The 20,171-nt window shown below is 44.5% G+C and overlaps 1 protein-coding gene across 11 annotated transcripts in view; it reads right to left on the bottom strand.

Moving 5' to 3' along the window:
• Nucleotides 1-20,171, bottom strand: part of LOC118511923 — a 32,137-nt gene continuing 11,966 nt past the window's right edge. For 6 of the 11 annotated variants that reach the window (XM_036055565.1, XM_036055566.1, XM_036055567.1 and 3 more), the window contains one exon: nucleotides 13,440-19,024. In XM_036055565.1, the coding sequence (XP_035911458.1) occupies nucleotides 14,031-19,024 (4,994 nt within the window). In that variant the 3' untranslated portion in view covers nucleotides 13,440-14,030. Of the gene's footprint in view, nucleotides 4,834-5,381; nucleotides 5,813-8,673; nucleotides 8,789-8,864; nucleotides 9,153-9,234; nucleotides 10,747-10,819; nucleotides 11,057-11,132; nucleotides 11,442-11,767; nucleotides 11,906-12,792; nucleotides 13,251-13,439; nucleotides 19,025-20,171 lie in introns of those variants that run through there. The other 5 variants (XR_004906195.1, XM_036055568.1, XR_004906196.1 and 2 more) reach the window with 5 other exon arrangements.

Genomic DNA, 20,171 nt, shown 5'->3' with positions numbered 1-20,171 from the left:
TGAAACGATTCCAATGCTTTTGCTTGCTTTATTTATATTTTGCACTTTACTGAGCTTCCTTCCTTTTCGTACATGTTCGCTCGTCAGGAAGTTGGCTAACACGCTCGGTTGTGTGGTGTAATCGATTGTGGCGTCGATGGATTATTGTACAGTTCGCGCTCGTTCAGTAACGATAATGATAGCCGCTTACTCGTATGGATTGGTATGTATGATAATAATAATTTAACATCTTACGTGCTACCTACTCTGATGCGTTATCCCGTCCCGCTTGTGTCAACATCAGCATCGTATATTTGTTGTCGTTTTGTTGTTATTGTTCAGCATAATTGAAGCTTTTTCCGTTCGTTACGTTACGATTGTTTTGGTAAACGTGTAGAAACATAAACGGGGAATAACGAGGATTGTAACTACTCTACAATGAAATTCACTATTGTTGCTAGTGCCTGTAACGATTTATGATTTAAGGTGTATCTGTACTTGCTGTCGGCTTATATATTGGTACCGTCCCTATGTGTGTGTGTGTGAGTGGGTCGGATATTCCATACTATAGTTACTTGGTTGAAAAAAAAAACAAACAAACAAACAAAACATTTAATTTGCTTTCCGAATTTAAATCCACGAAAACTGATTCGTACTTAAACTATTACTCTTTCCAACTTGCGTCTATTAAGCACAAATAATTAACAAAACCGGGACTGTTGTTGTTGTACTTAGATTCCATATGCGTACCACCACCATACCATCACACGCGTCTCCTACCCGGACTCTGGTTTGAGGTAAATGGTAAGACGGATCCATTCATTCATGGCTGGACATTCGTGTCTCGCAGCAGATAAACTGTAAACTGCTGTCGCCCAACTACTTCCTCAATATGGCAAACTGCAGCGAAAGGAACGAAGGGGTCGTCAACCGGAACCGTCTTTAGTTTACTATCTTTTAGATAAATGATGATATCTAACCTAAACCTCTCTCTCTCTTTCTCTCTCGATCGATGAAGGCTTTCCACCACCCCAACATCACATCATCGTTTGAACCCAAAATAATAAAAGAAAAACATTAATGCTTACAAAACATGGCTACAATAAATTAAATGTGTGTTTTTTCATATATGGCGCAATGTCTTTAAAAAAGTGTTGTCTTAAAAATTGTACTTTTTGCCCACAGATTGTTTAGCTATCTCTAACTGGGTCTAAACATCCTTTGCCGTGTTGCAGGATTTTTGTTTGCTTTTAAATTTTTAAATTCTTTAAATAAAAGGCATAATAAAAAACAAACGTCTAATACACAAGTAGATAACATTTTCTTATGGCAGCTTAGGTTATGTTCCGAATAGCAAGTTGGTTGATTGGTGTTTGTTTTTTGCTTTACAATTAACAATTTACTACACTGCACTGCGTATACACACACACACTCACCCGTATGTTTGTGGTGGTGAATGAAAAAAATGAATCTCTTAATTAACTAAACTTATGAGAGAAAGGCAACGAAAGGATCGCGACGCCTCCTAACCGTCTGGAGGAGCGCATGTGTCGAAGGTTTAATTGCCACTTTTTAATTGAATACTGGTAATTTCAGCGTCTCTTCACCATCTCCGGTACCTTCTCCAAACCTCAAGCAAAACTGGTTCCCTTTTTGTACAGGGTTCTTCAGTTGCGAATGTAAAAGCATCGATGTTTTTTGAAGGCTACTTAGATGAAATGGTAATCGAGTTGCTGGTTGACATGGGAACGGCTTCAACTGTCTATACCTGTAAGTTACGCACTTGCTCGAGCGCTGACAGGCCGTGTACAATATAATCGGCTTCGATTACAATATCATCTGGTAATTTTCTCAATGAAAGGAAATTGATTCCCCCAGTCATCTGCAGCCTCATCTAAGGAACCTACAAAAACGATCGGTGCTTTTACATTATCGATTGAAAAACACTGCTTTGAATTGTTTCGAAATTGACTGAGCAAACAGTTGTAAAATGCATCTACATGGTTAGTCTGATTGCTAGTGCGGCAACATGCCCTTTGCGCCTCACAATAGCATCTGTATCTGTCTCATGGTTGATTCTTACTGTGGATTAAAATTTCAGGTGCAAACAGGATTATCATGTACTACAACTGCTTTACGCAGCTTTATAATGTGACTGCATGGGAATGTTAATGATAAAGCTACTAGGCGCTGATAAACACGTGGGGGGCGCAAATTTGCATTCCATTATCTTATATGTACGTATCTGTTTTTTTATAGCTTTGTTTCGAGCCCGTTTTTTGCACACAACACAATCATACGGTATGCTTGTAAAACATATGCCCTGATGCCGATTCACACTACATGTGCCGAATATTGCGTACCGGTACTGTGGTTTATACTATGTGTTTCCCCCTGTCTTTTTTAAATTAAATTATGCTTTAAACTATATAACAAGCACGATGTACGATCGCGCACCTTACTAATTGACCGCGCTTGCATGACTCTCTTCGTGGTAGTGCAACAAATCACGTGCTTAAGTCTAGCTTTTTGAGCAATTCTAGTGAGACGACAACTTTCGGTCGGCAATACCCGCTAATCGAATATTTCTGTTCGCATGAGATATGAATGATATGAATGATGCAGCTAAAGCTGCACGCACACTTAATAGTGGTGGTGGCTCAGATCGCAGAACATTGAGCCGTTCACGTGTGTATTGATATGATGGAAAATGATTTAATTCGACCATTAAATAGTTAGTGCCTTTTAATGCTGCTAGTGGGTGTGGTGTAAGTGCGTGTGTGGTTCTTCTACTAAGCCGACCGAGCAGCAACCTTCCCATAAAAGCTCTGTGTTGTATATGTGTCATATGCGACTCAGGATTCGAAGGGTATATGCGTCTGGTTCATATATTGGATTTTAGCTTTAGACTAATGTTTTAAGTATGTACAACAACGCGTTTAGTATAGTAAGTTCTACCACTACCAGGTATAATTCGTATGTAATCCGATTAGCTACGTTCGCGGTCCTCCCTGTTGTTGTATGCAATTCATGCAATGTTAGTTATGTTGTAAAAATCGCAACGCTCTTATACCGCGTCGTTTTGTTTCAATTCGTTGATATTCTCATCATTTAAAAAAACGGGGCGCATTCGTTTAGAAAATAAAATATTTCGGAAAAGCATCGCGGGCATTAAAATGATTCCTAGCGGGTGGGCCTAGCAAGCAATTGTAGCTTTTGTATGAATATAGAGATAAAGGATGGCTCTTTGCAAGTAAGGCTGCCAGCGCAAACCCTGTACCGCAACAATTACTTTGCTATAAAGCTTTTCGTTTGTTTGTTAGCATGAATGCACATTCCGCAAAGCGCTTGTAAAAATGTTGTTAAGTTTGATGGAAGTACGGTATTACTGTATCTGTATCAGCAACTAGTGGAGCAGTAAAACTTTAGTTTAGTTCAGTTAGCTTCTTCTACCTCAAAACTCTTAGCTATTGATATTCACTAACCAGAAGTCTTTGTTTTCTCTTGTTAGGATAGGAAACCTGTGGAATGAATGCCTTCGTTTAGTTCCACTTGGTAATGCTCTGATACATTTCATACCATTCTCCATGCAACTGAAACTCATCCGTAATGGTGTGCCAAGTAAAGGAAACACGAGAACGTTTCCTACGCACTGGGACTTGTATAAATAGTATGTATTTTATACACTGTTTGTGTGTTGTAAAACTGTCATATACTGCGTACAGGGTTTCTCCGGCCAGTTCAATATTGTAACACTTAGTGTTGGGTAGAGGCCTTGTAGGTAGCTGCTCTTGTAGGTAGCTCTTCGCACTCTCCGACCTATTTGCCCTCAGTGAGTGCGGAGCTACCGGGACCTTCTCCTCTTTAAAAAGAGCCACTTGACCCAACACTACTAACACTGAATATCAACAGGATGAAACGCTAATCCAACTTCAAACTATGCAATTATGCAGCTGGATAGTCAGCCCTGCCTGCTGGGAAGCGGTCCGGAACAGATTTTATCCCTAACGTGGGAAGATCGGTGTTACAATCCCCTCGACCATTGAAATGATACGGGGATTTTAGTGAGAAACCAAGTCGAGTAGGGATTTTATAGAGTTGAAAGTCAGTTTTCCCGAGTTGAAAAGGGTTAACAAGATTGGATTGAATATACGACGTCGGATTAGCATTCCATGCCGTTGACATATAGTGTTACAATGTTAAACTGGTCTGAGAAACCCTGTAAAAGGTGTAAGTGATGATTATGAAGCACATTTTCCCAATCGTACCCTTCTAAGGAACAAAGGCAACTGATTTTTGATGAACTCATTTGCATAACAGTCAATATTCGATATTCGGTATCGTTTTAACATTACTTCCAAAACCTCCCCTTCAGTTGCTGAGTGTCGATTGCATGCTTTTGTTCTCCTATCTAAAGCAACTAGAGCAGCACGACTGCATCGCGAATGCATGACGATGATGATGATGATGATGCTTTTGGAAGAACCGATACTATCAATCTCCACGGCGAACGAGTTCACTGCTAATAACAATTCATGTTACATACCATTGCGCGCTATTCGTAGCCTTTTCTACCCTTGTTTGGGCAACGGAAGGGAATATCTTCCCGCTACACTGACGCAATAAGACACGGACGGATGTCGTCAAGCAGCTGTTCATCATCATCTTAGGTAAAGTAGTTTTCACGCTGCTGGTACAGTGGGAGCGGTTCGGCCGGCGAATCCGTATCGTAGTCTTCCAGATCCGATTCATAGTGATCCTTTTCGACGTTCGTCTTGCTGCCGGATGGATTGGCTCCGAACTGTGCAATTCCCTTCCTTTTTATCTTAGACGGCAGTACGGCTGACGAGTTTTCTGTTTTGCGTACCGGACCGTAACGCCAAAAAGTTGTCGATCAAAGAGAGAAGGAAGATCGAGAGAGTGCAATTACTATTAGACAATAATACGTACGTACTAGCGCAGCATGTATATTAAAGCAGCTTAATATACGAACGCAAACACATGCATGAAGGGTATGTAATGAGCAAAACATTCAATTTCGGAACTAACGACTGTAACAAACGGCATGCATTTTAAACGAATCGTTTGCTTTTTAACGATTATAAGAACGATTGCTTTAATATCGATGTTATGCGGAACCATATGAATGATACGATCGTGTAAAGCATATTTGTGTAGCTGTTGTATTATGTTTTTATCCTAGTCGATCGATTCAAAGACTTTCAGAAAACAATATTGGATTGATTGGAATTTTTGCCGTTATCCTCTAGAATAGCATTTTCAAATAATCCTCATTACAAGTAATTTTGCAACACTAAACAATGAATTTCAACTGCATTAACTTATCGCCTGTGTCGGGGCTTACGTTTGTCGTGATTTAATTGCATATACACTATACAAACCTTTTCGCATGTCGCTCATGCCATAGCTCGCCGGTTTATCCTCTGCGTAATATTGGTGTAGTGTTAGTGTGTTGTCGCAACACGCAAATGAAACGGGTTTGTGGCAGGAAATGAATTAAGAGTGTTTTATCAGGGATGTTATGATGACGAGACGGATAGACGGTGTGTCATAGAAATGGCATGAATATAATGGTTGTGAAAGATGGATGCAGTGGAGGAGGAGGTTTTTCTTTTTGCTTTGTACTCGATGCACAGGATGATGTATACGTGCACATCAAACTTGTGTAGAGGTGTGCAAACCATGCTTGCAAACACACAGAAAACACACACACACAATGCACTACCGCTGCTTCATTGGACGCATGGCGCAAGGCAAGCACATCCTAACAACTACTTTTGTGCATTAGTGGCTGAATGATGGTTTGGGTTGCCTGATGTGAAAAGAAGGAAGCAAAACAAATAATTAAATTATAAATAAAATCAGAAAATAGAAATGTAAACCAAAAAAAAAATCAATTATAATGAATAACGAGCATTTTTTGGTTTTAGTGAAGAAGTAAATTTAGGAAACGGTAGAATAGAAGATAAAATTAAAGTAAAGTAAAATAAAGTAAAAGTAAAATGATAACGATAACATCTGTAACATGTCGGTGCTGTGTTGTGCTCAAGCGTTTCAGTGTCCGATCTACTGTTGGATAAGCATGAAGAAACATAATCATAAAGAATATTTGCCAGAATAAAAAGCTAAAATTTAATCTTTCACTCCGGCCACATGGTGCAAATAATGTTGTGAAACTCTAACGCAACTTGGTTGAATTCTTTTCTATGTAAAAAATCTAATTTTTGTTAAGGCTGATGGTATTGGATGTCTAATATCAAGTCGATTATTTCAACATAAAGAGATGTTGTTTGTTCATCAACTCATGATTTTAGATTGAGTTTTAAAAATATAATCAAATGGATAGATTCTAAAAATAGGATACAAAGGTTTAACTAACAATATTGACGTACTAGTATTCTCGATATTAAATATGGAATCTAATTATTGCATTTTCTTCATGAAACTTATAAATGTTCATTTTGTTATTATTCTAGTAAACATCTCGATGTCGATATTATGGATTTAACTGAAAACTAAATAGATGCAGCAAACATACTCTAATGTTCAAACATGTCTTCATGTAACTTCAATAAATTATTACAGGGTTTCTCAGGCTAGTTCAGCATTGTAACACTATACGTCAACAGCATAAATCGATAATCCGACATGGAATATGCAATTCAGGCCAGTGTTCTGATCGCCCTCGAACACGGCTCTAAAGACCCTCACATCCAGATCCTTGACGACATCCCCGCATAACCTGCAATAGTTTTCTGTTGATCTCCGGGTCATTCCGGAATCGACGGAAACGAAAATGCCGACCGGCTGGCCAACAAAGGTCGGCTCCGTCCAACCGAACCCCACAGCACTCATTCGCGCCGAGACGCCATCCGCTTCACTAACGCAATAGTCGCTCAACACTGGAACACCACCAGGCACAACCTAGATCTCTCCACAAAACTTCGCTCCATCAAGTACAACACGAACCCTTTTCCAACCACATCCAGTGAGTCCTTTCGTGCCTTCGCATTGGCCACATCCGCCTGTCACACTGCTACCTTCTCGACAGATCCAGTCCTCTTTGCAAAGAACTTTGCAGCTTCTGTGGCGTCGACATTACCGTTCGCCACATCCTCGCCGATTACCATGGATACACTACACACCAAGCCACCTGCCAACTTGATACCGACCTAGCCATCATACTATCATACTATGATAGTTAAGCAATACTTAAGCTATACACACAATAGTTGTACCCAAAGTGAGTTGAGAGGAGGTGTCGGAATAGCGATTTCTCGGTCGGACATTTTGAAAAAAATTTTGACGTTTACTTGACTGAAATGTAAACAAACTGCGGTCAAGCATTCTTTGTTGGTCAAGCAAGTGATCTCTAGCATACATTGAATAAGCTCGATCTGCTGTGCTCTTGATGATTTTTTGCTTGCAGATCGGCAAAAAAGTGGAATGATCCTATATCTCGGATCTTCCAATAGTTCGGGGATGCAAACCGGCTCCGTCTATGACGCCGATACAGTCAGCTGCCCTGTCCGTATAGGCGCAGAATCGTTACCACCAAAAACAGTTATAAATATAATACAGAATCACCTCAGATAGCACTGATACACTACAATATCCTGATATCTTCACTTGATCTAAGCTTTCCGAACGATATTGAACAGCAGAATGGAAGAAAACAAATCATATAATGATGTTATTGCTTCGAGAATGATAAACAACACATATGACCAGCTGATTCAATGCGGTCAAGTAAACGTCAAACTGGTCCTGGTCTTCTACTTCTTTCCATGTGTCAAAACGGGCTTTTTACGGCACCTCCTCTCAACTCACTTTGGTTGTACCACACATGTAACAATAGACAGGAAAGAGACGAATGAGGTCTCAAAGACCCAAAGCCTCTATAAAAAACGAATAAAAAAAAGAAGATGCAATTCAACCTCGTTGACCCTTCTCAACACGGGAAAACAAACATTCAACTCCGTAAAATCCCAGCTAGAAAATGGAAAATTCCAAGCTGTCAGCTGCTATACTGCGTATACTGCGTGGTTCGATGTTATACTGTTTCCGGGTTTTAATTGCATGTACGATTTCAGGGAAGCATTTTATGTTGTTGAGAGAGGCGAATGAAGTCTCTAAGACTCAAAGCTTCTATCTTCTTCTTCCTTGGCACTACAACCTCGAGAGGTCTCGGCCTGCCATTTCTGGCTTTCTGTGACTTAATTTTACCAGCAGTAATTAATTTTACCAGCTCTACGTACGGGGAGGCGGTCTGGATGGGATTTGAACCCCGGCCCTTGCCGTGTGAAGATCGGCGCCCCTTTCGCCTCGGCCACCGGACCGCCCCCAAAGCTTCTATAAATAATTAAACAAATGTCGTTAAGAGGAAGTGTTACGTTGTTGAACTGGTCTGAGAAACCCTGCAATATTTAAATATATTTTTAAACAATTCATAACATATTTAATACATATCACACACAGTGCGTTGTGATAACGTGGCACAAATTCAAATGCAACTACTAACACATGGAACACTAAACATCAAACAACACAACAATAAAACGGTAAAACTCGGCATAATCTAGTAGAAGGAATCAAGATGAAGCATGTTCATTGAATGCCAAATGGATTCAATTATTAAATAACCTATAGACAAGATTCGAACACAATCCTCACCTGCCACAATCTTGCTCATTTGCATCACTTGCTGTGCGAGGATTTGGTTGAGTTGGATGAGATGTTCGCGCTGCTTCTTTTCCGCATTGGGAACGACGGGATTGGTTCCGGTTTCCTAAGGACACAATGTATGCAAACCGTGTTCGTCAGTATCGCTCCACAAGGACATTGGAACATGCTACAACACTCACGTTAGTGCCAGCACCACCGCCAATCGGCGTGTCCGAAAGCATCTTCTTGATAGCTTCCACTTTTTCCTGGCGCCGACGCTTCTCCTCTGGAGACAGCTCGGGCGTCTGTTCCGGCACGTACCGTTCTGGAATGAGAATCTTGCTCGGCGCTGCCAGCAATTTGTCGATGGTATGTTCGGAAATCTTTTCCCGTGGTCCAAGCGCCGACCGCACCACGTCCGGTGCGTTTGAGCGTGGCCGTATCGTCACCTCCAGATCCACATCATCACGCGCTCGCCAATTGACGTTCTGCAAACGAAGCAAGTGTTAACAATGTTAGCTAAATCTAGCCATTTAACCCTAAAAACCCCGTAAAAACCATTTAACGTACATTTTTGTTCATATCATTTTCGCTGTGCATCAGTTCGATCGATTTGGCGTTCACGTGGTGGGGAGCCGTGTGATGCCGTCGTTTTTCCTTCGGCACTGCCCGGCGCTGCCGGTTTTGCTGCGCTTGCTGGCGTTGCTGTTGCTGGTACTGCTGCTCGTCTTTGCTAGTGGGAGCTTTATTCTCGCCACTGCCCGACGATTCGCCACTATTTTCACCCACCGACATACTCGCTCCAGTCGCCATCTCGTTGATGATTTGCTTTGCGGCCTCGCTCTGGAATACGGGATCTAGCTCCGCGTCGGTGTTGGTGAGGCTTTGAATAGATTCTGTTTTTCGTTTCAAACCTCCTAGCGCGGTTGCACCAACGCCCGAACTGCCGCCGCTGGTAAGATAGGAATTGGCCTGATACGAATTGCTCATCATGCCCGAAGATCTGCCCCCGCTTCCACCGTTGCTCATGTTGTCGTTGGTGATGTATTTCGATTGCAATCCCGTCTCGAAGTGGCCCGTGTAAAGATCGGCCTGACGATCGATCAACGAAACCGGGTAACTGTTTCCATTCGCCGACGCAACTACGCTGCTATAGTAATCGATCATCATCCTACTGCCGTCCATCGAAGTTGCTGCGCCTCCCATGACACCATCAGCACCGGAACCAGCGCCGAGCGCATCGTGGCTCTGCACAAACAGCTCGTGCGTTTCGTACCCTCTTGGTAACGATTTTGAACGCTGGTAGTCCTCCATCAGCTGTGCTTCCTCCTCCAGCACCTGATCCAGGCTCAGGGCAAGGTTACGATCGTTCTTTTCCTTATCTCGCGTTCGGCGCTCCGACTCCCGCTTCACGATGCGAACCGTTTTAATTTCCTGCTTGTCGACGGCATTCATCATACCACTGCCATAGTTGTAGGCAGAGCCGGCTGAGTACAGCTCTTCCATCGATTCCATGCCTTCCATCGGATCTTTGGTGCGACTGCTTGGAAGGAACAGGTTTTGCATCTCGTCATCGATCGTCAGCACGCTCGATGAGGAAGAGGACAGGGCCCGATGGGCGTGCGAGCTTGCTGCTGCCGATTCTTTGCCCGCCATCGAATCCAGATCCGTCTCTACCCAGGACGATGAATAGCTTCGTTTATGCTTCGATCCATTCGATTGTGGGTCTCGCTGGTGCTGGTGTTCTTGTTGCAGTTGCGAATGCTGCTGCTCATCGCTCTGAAGACGGTCCATCAGTTGGGAACCACTGTTATCGCTTGCGCCGTAGGACGTTAGTTGGCGCACGGCTTGTCCAAGCTCCTGTCGCTGACGTTGCATATCGCCTACCAGCAGCTTTGCGCGCTTTAGTTCGGATTCAAGCACAGCAGTTACCGAGCCGGGCGTGTATTGGTTATCCATTGCTGATGCCGAATCAAACACAGAATGCATCGAACGATGCTCGCGAGTGGCTTGAAGCTTTTGCCGCAATACCAGCAGTTCCTGCTCCAATCGCGCGTTCGTCGAAACCGTTTTCTCCAGTTTCTAGAGGCAACACAAACAAACGGAATCATAAAATCAATCAATGTACGTACGAGATCAAATTACCAAAACATACCTTTGAGTTAGCCGCTAGTAACTGATGCACCCGCGTCAATTCACGCTCCAGCGTGTGCTGCTGTTGTCTGGCCGTATCCATCGCCATTGGCAGGTTGCCACTTTCGCGATTCAGGACCTTCGTTTTCAAAGTAGCGAGGGCTTTCTCCAGATTCTCCTTATCCCTTTGCAACGCTTGCAGCGTACCCGACTCTTCCTGCATCAATTTGTCAATCTGATACAACTGTTGCACTTTCGACTGGGCAAAGAAGTTAAAGTCGGGTTGAGGTTTTCTGTGGAAATATGTTTCTTATACTATCGCACACGCCACTTACCTGCAACTCCACGTGGTTCGGGCTGGTACGATCCCATTGCCGCTGTTCTTCCTGCAACAGTCGGCGCTCTTGCATTCTCTGGTTGAACTCCAGCCGATCGAGCGTGGCAGACTCGGGTGACTGGAGCTGTTTTTTGCCACCAATCGGTCCACGGTACAAGCTTCCCAGCTTAACCATGTTGTCAACCAAATTGATCAAAGGCTTCTCCTTTTCGTACTGCTTTTCAAGCTCCGTCAATTGCTGCTTAAGAGCGTCCAATCTGGCCAAACTATCCGCTTTCCGGTTTCCTTCCGCAGTTCGGATTAGATTCTAAAAGGTTAATGAAAAAGCAGGATGTTAAGCTAAGCCAACCAGTGTAGCGAAATGTTAGTAATTTCCCTGTTTTTTTTGTAGGCACATTAATTAGCTACACAAAATAGTGTATCCATCACCACCAAATCAAATTTTTAATCGCTCTTTTGCATACAATTTTAAGATTTTTTTAGAATTTTAAGAGACCTAGAAGGAAGCTTGTTAGTATTATGTGCAAACTTTGAAATTAATGCAATAATGTTATAATAATCAGAAGAAAAAACCCAACACACCCGTGGGTTAATAACACAAATTAAGCATATGTGAAACATGAAAAGAAAAACCTGTAATTCGTGAATATTCGTGCAGCACTGCTCAATGGATCGTGCCGTTTGGCTGTTTTGACGTCGCAACTGGATTAACAGAAGAATCAACTCTTCGTGCGTTCGATTTAGCAAGTCGCCAGCAGATACATCCAAAGGCTGTGGAAATGTCAAGACACGAAACATGTGTCATTAAATCGTTCGCTACTATTCAACCTTGTGTAGCAGCAAACAGACTAGGTCCTGGCACATTTGTGTGGGGAATGTTGCGGATCTCCTACCTTCTCTCTCTCTTTTATTGGCCCTAACCGACCTGTTGATAAGGCCTGCCAGACTGCCATTTCTTGCTTACTACACTTAATGATACCACGTTGGTTGGATAGTCAGTCGTCTGCCGTATGAGGATCTCCTGCCTTAGCAAGGGTCAGATTCCAGGCAGAACCTTAATAGTTCTGCGAAAAGTTTAAGCTTTTCTATCCGGCAAGAGAATATTACACTCACAAGAAATATAGTAGACTCGTAGAAATTCCCTATAATTACTAGACTAAGTTATATCAGATAGCTGGATAGGAAGTTCTTGGTTCTGATTTTTTCATAGGAGGAAGAACGACCAGACCGTCCTTCTTCTTCCTCCTTGGCACTACCAACCCCTAAAGGTCTCGTCCTTCCATTTCTGGCTTTTAGTGATTTGATTTTACTCGCAGGAAAAAGGACAGCCCTGGAAGGTGGTCTGGACGGGTCTTGAACCACGATTATGCCGCGTGAAGACCGGTGCCGCCTCGAACACCCAACCGGCCCCAGGCCGTCCTTGCTTAATTTTCCGCAAAACAATTGATTTATTGGAGCGACCATTTTTAATCAACTGTCGGGTACTCGACACCACAATAAAAAGCTAATTAAATATAACGTCTCTGATATGAAAGTATAAAATAAAATATTTCGATCGATAATAAACGATAATCATGCTGTGAACACATTCGGCTTTTTTTAAAACAATCTGCATCCGTATCCTTCGCCACAAATAAAATCGTACAAAGCGTTCTTACCTTTGAATCCAGCCTTTCGTTAGACGAATCGTGCTTGAGCCGACCATTCATATATCCGCCCGTGTCGCTACCACCAGCAGTAGGAGTGGTTGACCATTTCGTCTCCAGTCCACCTCTCATCGGCGACAGTGGCGAAGCGTCCTGATGTTGCTGTTCCTGCATCGTTGCCAGGCTGCGATCAATGTTTTGCAGCTGGTAGTGCTGCTGCAGATTCAATTCCTGGGCCCGTTGGAGCTGGGCTTGCGTGTACAGATCGTGCGTCGATTCGAAGCTTATGTCGGGCCGTATGTACTTCTCGCTGCCATAATAGTCCGAGGAACCCAGCATCATGCCAGCATCGTAGAAACTGCCCGGCGTTACTCCTTCCTTCGTCTGCAGATAGTTGGGATCCGAGGGGTCCGGTTTAACCGTCAGTGCTACCTTCGGAAGGTTGTACACATTTCTCACCGATATCGAGGCTGAAAGCAAACAATGTGAAACGGCAACCGGAAAGTGTAATCATTTGTGAACAACGTCTTGGACGTTCCGCCTCAGTCGAATGTTTGAATGTGCAGTTCCATGTGCATAGCAAACGGGATGAGCTCATACCTTAGCCTATTTTCCATGCTCTGTACAAAACGCAACCAACAACGATTTTTTTACACACATTTTAAAGTTTGCTCTTCCATGTTCCATGTTTTGGATTTTTCCGTATATATTTACAGTATTTTGATAGCTTTCCACACACTACAAATTGATAACAATCGATTTGAAAGACCAACGCATCGTGAACCTGTTGTTTCAATAGTTTTTGCTATTATTAACATTGACACCCCACCCTGGATTAAATTTAATTCATACGTATGCTGTACATGGTAATCTTAACGATATTTAATACATTCGTGTATTATCTTTATCCAGGGACGTTTCATCGATGAAGTGTCCCGATTAGCAATAATTAGCTGTATGTAGCAACAGCTTAAAATTGGTTATTCTAGATTCCTTGAGACAGTTTTAGGTGTAGAAAAGGCAATACAATACATTTTTAATTATAAACATCTGTGCAAAGGTATCCGAAAACATCTCGTTGATATGAACTGTCCTTCTTCATCTTCCCTGGCACCAACAGCCTTACGATAGCTTGGCCTTTCTTTTTTTGGCTTTGACCGGGCTTTTTATGAAAAGTGAGCTATCAACAGTATTTACAATCAGTATCGTTGCAATTCCCATTATATTCACAACATTCACCTACCGGACCTTCATTGTTTTGTAGCCATACAATCCTCTACACCAACTTCTCTCGTGTCACTTTTCCGGACGTTCATATGCTTGTTGCTATCAAAGTTATACTTCTCCATCAGCGAGTCCACGTTTCGTTTACTATTGGTAATACTGTATTCTCTATTATTCACACTGTGCCCTGTCTCAGCATCGTTTGGTTTTCCACCAGACTCAGAAAAGGATTGTGATGCTATAAACGGTCTAGTTGCTGGCCTGGACAATGTGTGAGCTTCCAAATGATGATGATCCACGGCAGCTTCCGTCGTATTGGTTTTGCTAACGATAGGGCTGCTATTGGCACGCAATGTCCTGCTACTCGTTTCACTATTGGTTCCATTTGTTTTCGAGTAATTGCTCGCAGTACTACCGCTACTGTTGACCAGTCCACTGGACATCAGATCCCACTGTCTAATTGTTTCGCGGTTGATATCGTATCGATTGATTTCATCACGCAGCACCTCGTAAACCGCATCCGATTCTCGCCCGCTGGACGACGACCATCGGCCATCGCGTACGATCGTACCGGAAGAGGATACGTTACTTGCAAGCTGCACATAAACATCATCATCGTCTCCATTGCAACCAGCACCGTCTACCGCCATCATGCCTTCGTGGCCCAGGACAGCTCCCGTCAGTCGGGACTGTGTTTCGCCGGCAGAGTTTGCCATTGGTTGACGTAGAATAGATTTCTTCAGTGTGCCCACGTTTATCTGCTCACCTAGTCCCGGCGCTTTCGATACGGCCAGATTTGTTAGATGCTCGTTAACATAGGTCACATCCTTACGATTTATTTTGACAGTTGGTTTTTTGTGTGCCTCCTCACCGCTTGGTTCGATCAGCTCGCATCCATCGCGAAGCCTTTCCTGCATCATGTCACGCTGTTCCTGCTGCTGATGCTGCTGCTGCTGTTGGTTGATTGTTTTCGCTAGCAAAGCAGCGGAAGGTGATCTAATCGTACCAAGATGGTCCAGATTGTCCATTGACTTGGCGTGAATGTGAGACACGCGTCTTAGGTTATCTCTCCACAGGGTATCTTCCTCCCAGAGTTGATCGCCCGACGAAATGTTGCCACCAGCAATGTCGTGCATCGGTTGCATTTCGTCCCTCCGAGCGGTGCTACATCCCGGCACAGGATCATCAGTTGCTCTCGAATGTCTAGCGCTTGCACCACTGTCTCGACGTTGGAATGAGGAGCTGCACATAGAACCAGACGATAACCGACTGACTGAACCATCCCGGAATGCGTTTACGGACAAAGAGGAAGATGATCTACCCGTCGACAGTCCGGCAATCTTTCCTCCTCCGGCCGCCAGAGATGCAGCGATCGTTTTGTTAACATCCTTTTGACCGATCCGGTCCGATTCGTACAGGTTTTTGCGATCAATCTCGGCATGCTTCTCGTTAGCGGACGCATGCAACAGCAAGTTGGCCGTCTTGAGTGTGTTCAGCGGATTGTGAATGTGGAAAATGCTGCCAGTCGTATGCTTACGCAATCCTCCAGGATCACGCTGATTGTTGAGCGTATCACCAGCTGCAAATGATGCGGACGGTGAGGTATGGGCACTACCGTTCCCAGGTTGATACTGAACCTGGCTATCCTCTTCCCGTGCTCGAGCTGCCTGCAGATCGGAATAGTAGTAGGGAGCAGCCTCGGACGACAGCGTACTATTGTTGCGACTGTGGCTCGCTTCCGTCGCGCCTGAATGTAAGCCTCCATCGATTGGCGTAATTGTCCTGTTACATTGATTCGACCGATCGTATCGATCATAGCGTATAGTGCACGAACTCTGTTGATCGGGATCCATCGCGGACGATAGGGACGCATTTTCCACGTCAAGACTGTTGCCTTCGAGAACGGTGCCAAGATATTCCGATTGGCAACGTGCATCATGCAGCGAGAGATTTTTTTCCCTTAGCGGACTGAGTATTGGGCCGCCTAGGTTTCTCGTTGCTAATTCGGGCACAGTAGGTCCCGTTATATCTACATTCTCATAGTAGATACTGTTATCGTGTCCGTTTTGTGAAAAGTTGCACGAGTTGCTGTTCAACTCGCCTGTGCTACTTCCCGCAATAGCAGCCTGTCCGTCTTCAATATTCGCTTTGCTCAGATAGCGATTGCACGGATTAGCGTCCATTTCGGCCCCACCACCCATCTCGGCACTACCATCAAGCCCATCCAAAGCCATTTCGATAGGACAATTGACAGAACTACCCGATATGGGGCGTCTCTTGTTCCGCATCGACACGTCCATACACGAGCGACTTCTCCACTCGATGGAACCACTCGTTTCGGACAGCGTGATCGAACTCCGGGCAGACGAATCGTCCTTGCGTGCTGATCCCATGGCTGATCCTAATCTACCCCCGCCGCTTGCACACGCATCCCGAACAAGTATTTCGTATTCTGACGATGCATGGGACACACCATCATAGCAACGCTCGTGACCGCTGAGTGAATCTCGCGTCTGCTTCCCAACCGCACCATTATTTCCAGCAGAAAACAACCCCTGTGAACTGCTGCGTAGACTTGAGCGATTCGACGAAATACTACCACTCTCTCTGCGCATCCCATAAGACAGATTCATCGAGCCAGCCAACGATTGGCCACCGCTGGACGTTCCCGCAATCAAACTCTGTACCGATTGCCGCTTCTCCTGTGCGAGGTGGTGATTTTTGATCAGATCGATCGCTTCACTCGATCGAAACTTTTCCCGATTCCCGTATCGTTGCATGTCCACGGTGCCTAGCAACATTCTTCCCTCATCTATGCAGCCGCCGCCGCCACCGTCAGGTTCATCGAGCGGCAGCGAAGTGATCGGTATTGGAGGCGGCGACACAATGTCACTATCGGAGCTGTCTAGCAAAATATCGAACGAGCTTTCCCCTGCACCCGTACCGTGGCCGAACGGTGCTGTTGTACTGCCACTTGCCCCGAGATAGTAGGAAGCTGGTCGGAAAGTGTCGGACAGACTAAAGCGCGAACGGGCCATCGTTTTGCTCTGCAGATCGGTAACATTGGCAGCAGTCGGCTTCTTCTCCTTACCGTTGGTTTTCTTCTTGATTCGTTTGCTCAACTCATCGCTCAACTTATCCGGCGTGTCCGATTCGCTCTCACTGTCGGTCCTGCTCGATTGCATCACTATATCGGGCCAGTTTTTGTCTTTTTTCTTCTTCTTATTCACACCGCTTGTCCCGCCGCTGCTGCTAGTGACGGCATTTTTCATGCGCACCATCGTGCTCGTCTTTTCGCCACCAATTTCGGCACTGCTCTCCAAATTCTGCCTCTTTTTCGTTTGTCCACCACCGTCAACGCCTTTCACGTCGAGTTTTTCATCCTTTTTCCCACTTCCATTGTTGTGTGCATGCTTAGAATCTTGCTTCGTTAGTGTCTTGATGCTGCTATGCAGTTGCGACAGCTCCATGTACAGTGGTTCGGAGTCGGGTGCAGTTCGATTCACACCCAGCTCACCACCATCGCCAGCAGCTTTACCTGCCAGCGAGCGGGAAGACTCCGGAACCATTATCATCTCGTAGGTCGTGCCCCGCAAATCCTCTGCCGCCGCAAACACGCTCTTTCCCAGTGCACCCTTCGTCATCTCGATGTATGTGCTCTCGTCGTACGCGTTGCACATGTGCATTTCGTTGCTTTTTTGTATCGAATCCAGTATGTCCATCGCTGTCAAGCTTTCGCAAGCTTGCAACTTGCCAGTCGATGATGACGACGACAACCGCTGAGCCGTTGGAAGCATATTGTTGTTACGACTCAAGAGTGACAGCGTCGTACAGCTGCTAGCGGAGCTAATGAGGTTCTTCCTTGGAGTCATCGGCATGTAGTGTCCTTCCATGATCTGCATCGACAGTTCGTCGTCCATCGACGCTCCGTAGTTCAGCAACCCCGCCGAAGATGGATCATTGGTGGACCTTTGGCCCGGTTCTTTACCGGAGCTAGTTTCCTGTTCTTCCTCAGCGTGCTGCAATGCTTCATCTAAATCTTCATCGGTATACTCAAAGATATCATCTCCATCATCCGCTGCCTCTTCATCAGCGAGATCCTGAAGACCTGCATCGCTATTACCCTTGAATATCCCTTTTTGGGTATTCGATGACTCGGGAGTTATGTTTTCCATTTCTTTAGCAAACTCCTTGTTGCCCATTTCGCTCACAACATTCGACGCAGGTGTATGCAGCGCCTTGATACTGAGCGATGCTAGGCTGTGCTTATAAACAGGGACATATGCTTGCAATTGTTGTTCATGTTGCTTAGGTGTAACCATACCCGTTATTAGCAATGGTTTAGCTTCCCCTGATGAATTATAATGATTCCCACTACCATTTACCCTGCCACTGCCTTTATCACTAGCACCACGTACAACGAGGTTAACAAGGTCCTGGGCGAGACCGGCTTCCACACCGTCCGCCGCATGACGCCCATTGCTATCGTTAGTCTTGTGACTAATTTGATCGTTTGGCGCTTTAACAAAACTATTTTCATATACATTCGCATCCACACTCAGGTTGGGACTTGCGGTAACACTTGCGTGGTTCACTAAACTATCCTCATACACCCCATCATCCTCATCCTCATCCTGGTGATGCTCACTCATCGCATATTCCGTCGGTACGTTATCCTTCTTCTGCTGCTCCGCCTTACTGTGCCTCCTGTCCGGGCTTTCACTAGCGGCTGGTTTGACAATCCTTTCTCTACCCTCACCACCACTGCCGCCACTGGGAGTGCCGGTGTACAAAGCTTGCGATAAGGTTGTGTGCATCGGATTATCAGTGCTGCCAGAGCCAGCGATGATATCGGAAAATTGGTGGCTGTGGTTGTGTGGTGTTAAATTGTGTGGTGGTAGAGGTGGTGGTGGTGGTGGTGGTGGTGGAGGTGTTGGTTGTGGTGCTTCTGCTAACTCTTTCGTGGCAACGGTACTAACGAGTGGGGATGACCTTCCTGCCGGCGCAAAATTTCTTCCATCTAATATAATACATGAAAACACACATACAACAGAAAATGTATGGTATGAGATAAGTGTTGTCAGATTTCAGTGTCTCGTAGTCGGGGGTTTTAGTAGCAACCAACATATCTCTCTTGAGCGTACACTGCTCTGCCGATTCATAAGCCGGACGGTGTGTGTTCAGAAGGATCAATGCATTACCTCTACGAGACTAGTGGAAGGGTGTTTGTTTGGATAGAAAGGAAAGCCCCTCGAAAGAATTTTCACCAAAACCGTGGTTAACGTTAACAGGAAGCTAAACTATGTGACAAAGAAGAGACCTGCGGACAACAGCACGAACGTCCGTGTTCCACTTGTCACGCCAATTATTAGCCAAAGACAGCACCGGGCACTGTACGTACTTGGAACGGGGATTTAAGGGCTAGTATTAGAACTAGAAGGACATAGTAAAACAGATACAGTATAATATTAGTACTAATTACAGCAGTGGAACCAACCGATATCACACAGAAATATGCTGATTCGAGCTGGTTTCATTCACCGTCCCTAATTATTCAGGATTTGCTTTTCAGACTGTAGACATTGGTTTGGGGTTGGGCAACGTTCGAGCAGAAAACACTAACTAACACACTGTTTCAGATCGTCTTTGAGGGGCTTTTGCTATAAAGAGTAAAAAAAAGAGACAACACTTTTCATCATATTTCCATACCTTTCTCGAATGTACCACACAGTGTTTTTTCGTTTGCATTTTTAAGGTTGCAGGCAGGAAGGTCTCGCGGTATTCACATGAACATATATATAGTCAACAACCAGTCAGTTAATATAGAACACGGACAGTTTTTGGAGTGGCAAACAATAAAACGCACGTATGATGTTTTTCCCACCCCATCGGCAGGGTTTTGACAGTAGCGACTGTAGCGAACGTTAAAATTGAACTATCAGTTTTCTTGGTCTAAAGAGGATACAAGGTAAAGACGAGCAAAAAACACAACGAACCGATAACGGTGTGATAGGGGTACAGTTTTCTAAGCAAATCCAGAAATGTTTTAAGTAAGCGAAGGTAGGAAGGAAAGAAGGAAGGATGGTGGTAGTAGACTAGACACACATTGTATTGAAATAAGAACAATCATATAAAGTTTGCCAAAGCTTTCGACTGATGAAGGTTCT

This window comes from Anopheles stephensi, chromosome 3 (genome assembly GCF_013141755.1).
Source record: "Anopheles stephensi strain Indian chromosome 3, UCI_ANSTEP_V1.0, whole genome shotgun sequence".
NCBI lineage: Eukaryota > Metazoa > Arthropoda > Insecta > Diptera > Culicidae > Anopheles > Anopheles stephensi.
This window is presented reverse-complemented; position numbering and strand designations above follow the sequence as displayed.